Source organism: Andrographis paniculata, unplaced genomic scaffold (assembly GCF_009805555.1).
Source record: "Andrographis paniculata isolate CXL003 unplaced genomic scaffold, ASM980555v1 Contig62END, whole genome shotgun sequence".
Taxonomy (NCBI): Eukaryota; Viridiplantae; Streptophyta; class Magnoliopsida; order Lamiales; family Acanthaceae; genus Andrographis; species Andrographis paniculata.
This window is the reverse complement of record NW_026137598.1, coordinates 3113927-3120040: the sequence shown is the minus strand read 5'-3', so window position 1 is coordinate 3120040 and position 6114 is coordinate 3113927. Positions and strand designations below refer to the sequence as shown.

General features: G+C 29.9%; 1 protein-coding gene across 1 annotated transcript; it reads left to right on the top strand.

The window, feature by feature from the left end:
• Positions 1–2244: 2244 nt before the first annotated feature.
• On the top strand, positions 2245–5477 carry LOC127261345 (uncharacterized). Its single transcript, XM_051289660.1, has 7 exons — positions 2245–2370; positions 3478–3590; positions 3683–3745; positions 3818–3865; positions 3965–4018; positions 4951–5008; positions 5165–5477. The coding sequence occupies exons 2-7, from the start codon at positions 3507–3509 to the stop codon at positions 5206–5208; spliced, it is 351 nt and encodes a 116-aa protein (XP_051145617.1). The 5' UTR covers positions 2245–2370; positions 3478–3506; the 3' UTR covers positions 5209–5477.
• Positions 5478–6114: the final 637 nt, after the last annotated feature.

Here is a 6114-nt window from a genome sequence, read left to right as displayed (position 1 = left end):
CAGACTTCACTTTTTTTTTTCTTGATTCTTGACTTAGCCTTGATAGATGATATTTGGACTTGATAGTTTAGTATTTGATTTCGATGCCTTAGGCATATTGCTTTAGGCCTTGATACTTAGATTACTAACTTGTCTTGTCTGCTTTACTGAGACTGTATAGCTTGTATCTATAGAACTACGTACAGGCTGATCCCGTTCAGGTACGTAGACAACCCACTCTGGGTGCAGCCACTGCTAAATTTAAAAAAAAAAGAAAAGAAATAGATGATAGCTGAAAAAAATCATCCCCTAACCCAATTTTAGAAGCAAAATAAAAAAATCAACCTAGAGTTTGGTCTCGTACAAATAGACATTTCTCAGTTATAAAAGTTCTCCAATAATTTGTAAGCCATTGCATGTCTTTTTTTTTTTTTTTTCTAATTTTTTGTGTCAACATAAAAATAGAAACATTATACCACATAAGCCAATAGAGGTCATTTTATACGTTGTATATGTTCTTAGCGCACACGCAATGATTATAAATCGATGTCTTCTTTCTCCGCTCTAGATATTTTTCATCAATCCAATAAAAAAAAAAATAACATACTGACCAAGTTTTGAAGATAAGAAAATGGAAGTAACTTAACATTTGTATGGTGTATTAGATGGCTTCTTTAATCCATATTTTTCAGAAGTAAATATGTATTTGTTTATTTTCAAAGACTTGAGTTGGATAAAGTAGTTGTAACAGAAAATTTTACGGAAAAAATTATTTTTTATCCCAATATAATCAAAATTTATCAATTTTGGTTTTAATATAAACATCTTATCAATTTTTGTTCAAATATAATCAAAACTCATCATTTTTTGTTCAAATATAATCAAAACTCATCATTTTTTGTCCCAATATAATCAAACATTATCTTTTTTGGTCCCACCGTCAACAAACCGACGAAAAATGCTGACGTGGACTTGCAAGATTATGCAAATTCTTCAAATATAAATATAAGATTTGATTTCTTTTCACGTCAGCATTTTCCGTTTGTTGACGGTGAGACAAAAAAAAAGGTTTGATTATATTGGGACAAAAAATGATGAATTTTGGTTATATTGGGACTAAAATTGATAAAATTTTTATATTGAGACAAAAAATAATGAGTTTTGGTTATATTGAGACAAAAATGACGAGTTTTAGTTATATTGGGACCAAATTGATAAAATTTTTATTGGGACAAAAATTGATAAATTTTAATTATATCGAGAGAAAAAATAATTTTTTTTCCCAAAATTTTATTATAAACTATTGCACGTGTCTTTGTAATTTTGCTGGTGCTTTTTTTTTTATCAAGTAAAATATAATTAGGTGTGATTATTTATATGTATATTTTTTATTTGTAATAGTGTATTTATTTTTAATGAAATGTTTTCATAATTTTAATAAAATATATTATTTTTTATTATAATATATTATATCAAATTAAATTAAAATAAAAAAAAATGAGTACAAAAATACACACACCCAAAATTGCCTAATAAAAAAAAGGTTAAGGAAAACACTAATTGTTCATAGAACACAGTAACCATCTATATAATTTTCGATCCATATTATAAAATAATACAATAATGTACACCATGTATATATATATATATATATATATAATATGATACATTTTTCAAAAGTCAAAAAATTAAAATTAAATACAAATTACTATTAATTTTTCTATATTATATATTTCATCATATCTATATAAAGAAATATATCATACTTAAGCAAGAGAAAATTTAACTTTCTTTTGTGTTATAATTTTTTTTAATATATATTTAAAATATATTTTTAATCCTTAAATATACATACAACAACTACAATTTTAGTAAGAAAAAAAAAAAAAAAAAAGGAAATCTAAAATATCAAGTACATTTTCTATAAATAATAATTTTCTGTTTCTTTAATTTTAAATCTTTGCATCATATAATTTTGGAATTTTGCATCGAATAGATTCATTTTTTTTATATAAAATATAAAAAGATATGTTTATCCGATAACAAAAAAAAAATGAATTATGATCTATATCACTAATAATATAATATATACAAATATTATTATATATTTTAAAAAAATAAATAATTCAATCAAATAATATTCATATTTAACATAAAATATATTTTAAATTAAAAATACAAAATACTCAAAATCCAACAACTATTAAAAAAAATCATTATATTACTGAAGGGTGGTAGTGTAATTTCGCATTTTGCCCCATTATTTTCCTGATCGTTTTATCGAGTAGTATTTTTTCAGGTTTTTTTTATTTTTTATTTTTGGAGTTCAGAGTCTATCTTCCGAAGGGACAGTAGATTTCCAGTGGAACGGGAATTGAAGCAATTCCCCAGGTAATTTCTTGATTTTGATTATGCTTTATCATTTCTTGGAATTGATTTTTTGTTTGTCGGTTTGAAATTTCTGTTGCCTGCGATATAGATCTTAATTAGCTACTAATTAAGCCTTCGAATAATTTTGTTTGTTTGTTCGTATTGTAACTGCGATCCATAGTGCTGATGGAACTGTTTTCTTAATCCGTGTTGAGATCTAGTTAGGATCTAGGGTTGTGAAAGTTTAGTGAATGAATGGATGACCCTTTAATTGTTTGATGATGGATCGTACGGCTGGACTTTGTTGTTTTTTATTGATGATTTGATCTTCTTCTGCTGGATGCAAAATTTTCTGAAATGGATTAGGAGGTTTTAAATTAATTTAATGCTGATATAGATGTCATTGAATCTGGAACCGTGGAATGATTTTATTGTTAATATATTACAAATACAGTTTACAGTGGGGCTGATAGTTTGTTAGAAGATTGGATCATGGAATTCCCTTCCATGCCTTGATTTAAATCTCAGGGTGAAGTTTTTTTCTGTCTGCCTGAAGTAAGGATATATGAAAGTCTTGATTGTGTATGATGGGGTTGTATATATGATATGTGAGGATTATTTTGTTCCCCAAATGGCTCGGCTCACTACTGGATATCGCGGATAGTTAATCACATATTTGTATATGGTAATACATATAGATGTATGTATGTGTAGCTACCAAATATTTTGAAGTGAAATCTGAATTTGATTAATATTTGAAGCCCGGTTTATATGTCATATATGCAAATTGAACACCTGAAACCAATTTTAGATCCATTCATGATTCACTTAGAGATGCGTTTGGTGAATTATTTCAATTCCTTAGACGATGAGTCGATAACATAGTATGCTAGATCATCAGTGATATTACTCACTACACCACTAATATTAACTTCCTAATCAATTTGAGAATTTGTTTATATTTTATAACTCCAAACAAGGTTAAAAAAGTGATAAATGTTCTATAGGACTGAACACAAAACGCTAGCTTTCTTAATTCTTATTTGGATACAGGCTTTAATGTCTTTAAATTTTCTGAATGAAGTTGCTTGTTAACTTATTCATGAACGTTATATGTGTGCGGTCCAGGTGTTTTTCTATTGCTGCTGTGGTAAAATATGTCGGGCACAGAGAACGTCACAGATCAAACAGAAGTTGTTATGGAGGATGCCGAAAAGTCTGTGGCAGTAACAAAGCAGGAAGTTGCGTCTCTATGATATTCTCCTCTGGCATATTCAAACTTTACACATGTTTCTGTCATGTTCTAATTAGACACATTATGTTTCATTCACAGGAGGAAGTAATTAAGAAGAAATATGGAGGGATAATGCCAAAGAAACCTCCTTTGATTTCTAAGGTATTCTGTAACCTCCTTGCAAATTTAATAACCCATTCTTATTCTTTCTAAAATGATTTCATTCAATTCCAGGATCACGAACGTGCATACTTTGATTCAGCTGATTGGGCTCTGGGGAAGGTGCTTTTTTTTCTCTCTTTTTAATTTCTTGTAACTTTTGTTAGTGCTTACTTCATTTTGTGAATTACATAAAGATTCATCCTTCTATTATGAATGCAGCAAGGTGTAGAGAAGCCCAAAGGACCACTTGAGGCTCTTCGACCAAAGTTACAGGTATTCACATCCTTTTCCGCTAGTGCTTTTAGTGCCCTGCAATTCTTATTAGACTCTCTTCGAAGGGCACCTTAACAGTATAAAGAAAGCTGAGAAGTAGTAGATAATAAGAAAAGCTCACATCAAGTCATTTGGTATATTCATAATAATGATAATGAATCCTTTGGGAATGCCAAAAAAAAAAAAGACGCATTACAAGGAGGCAATCCTGAGCCTGTACTTTGCGTGGTTTGTGCTTAGCATTCTCTGTGCTATAGTTAGTTGTAGTATTATTTGTTGCAGGTAATTTTGCAACCAACTAAAAAAAAAAATCTCTTATTTGGGTTGAAGTGTGAATATGTGCATCTGATTCTAATTGTTTGAAAATTCAATTTTAAACCAGAATCATGAAGCCCCTTCAAAGGATATATACATATTCCTTTAAATAAAACAATAATTATTTAAAGTTTAATTTCTGTCAAAATATGGGCTGTATTTACTTGTGTTTTGGTTTCTATTTTCACACTATTCAATCCGTAGTTCATTTCCATTTTTCCTTCAAAAAAAACGTAACTTTCAATGATTATTTTCCATTCAAAATATTACATAATACATTCTACTGATCACAATAATATATTTCTCCTTTCTTTTAATTTAAAATGCGTTAAAGTTAAAAATATCCTTTGATTAACTTTTTCTAGTCATGATTTTATTTGGCAACATAACAATTACGACTACTGATTCTAATGTTAATTTCAAGTTATATATATACATATATAAGTAGTACATTCTTGGACAATGCGGAAGTTCTTTATGCATGCAAGTTCCTTTTGCATCTTGAAAATCAGGTCGGCTATGATGTGTGTTTGTGCGCACGCCTGCACATGTATGTTATGTACATTTTCTTTTTCCTTCAACTAACTCATTCTTGTCTTTAATCACGGGTGTTCTAGCCAACACAACAGCAAACTAGGTACCGGAAATCCCCCTACGCGCCATCAGAAGGCGAAGGTAAGCATTACTGTCTAAACTACAAAATACAAACAGTTTGAGATTCTCAACCAACTCCTCACACTAATATCGTGTAGTCATTCCTGAAAGTCTTTTAATAAGATCTTCTCAGGGTGCTTTTGCAACATTAGCATAATAATTCTTTGTTCTGTGTAGAGGGCAGTGCTGCACCGTCTGAAAATCCGACTGCAAATGAATGAGAAGCAGCTGTCGATCATCCGAATTGTTAGGGAATTTCTCCATCTCTACCTGCATCGTAATTTTTAGTACGGTGAACTTTTCATGAATAAAACTTACCGTGATATTCTAATATGAGCTTCAGATAAAGGTGCATTGAAACTACTCTCCCTGCTCTGCTGTAATCCCCCGATCAATAGGTTTTGCCAAACTTATTCATGTTGTAGACTGTTTTCCTTTTTTTCTTGAATCGACTGGAATTTATGATCGAGTTTAAAATTTCTAATGTGTCTTTTGGATTGTCTGATTCTATACGCATCCTAGGTTGCCGGTGAATGTTTTGGTCACCAATTTAGTTGTTTTAAAGTTTGGACCTAATCGACTTTTGAGAATGGTAGATTTAAATTATTTATTTTGTGTACTTAGATCCAGCCAGTTTCGTTCGTTCAAAAATAAAGTTTGAATGGATTAACGAGCTAAAGTTTGTATTCGATTTGTAGCTTATTATATTTGTTAAGTGAAGTTTTCTTAAGTTTAGGATGAACTTTTTAATTTTGGAGCTCTTAGTTTAAACTTAATCTATTTGTCAGATGAGATTTTCTCAAGTTTAATTAGGAGGGACCTTTCATCATATGCTAGTTTTATTATATTTTGGAGCTCTTTTTACTGCTCCTAATGCAATGCTTTGAGGAAGATGGATACAGGGATGTGTATATATTTTATGTGTATATATATATATATATATCTCTGTGGATGTGTATATGTGCAAGTAAAAGAGGAAGATGGATAGAGGGATGGGGAGAAAACTTTATTGGGTAGACTGTTTTTATAGTTCCGTAACTGGATCCCTTTACATTTTAGTCCTATAACGCAAACTAGTCCTATAAGTGAAATTTTTTTGATGTTTTAGTCCTCTGGCGCCGGAGACG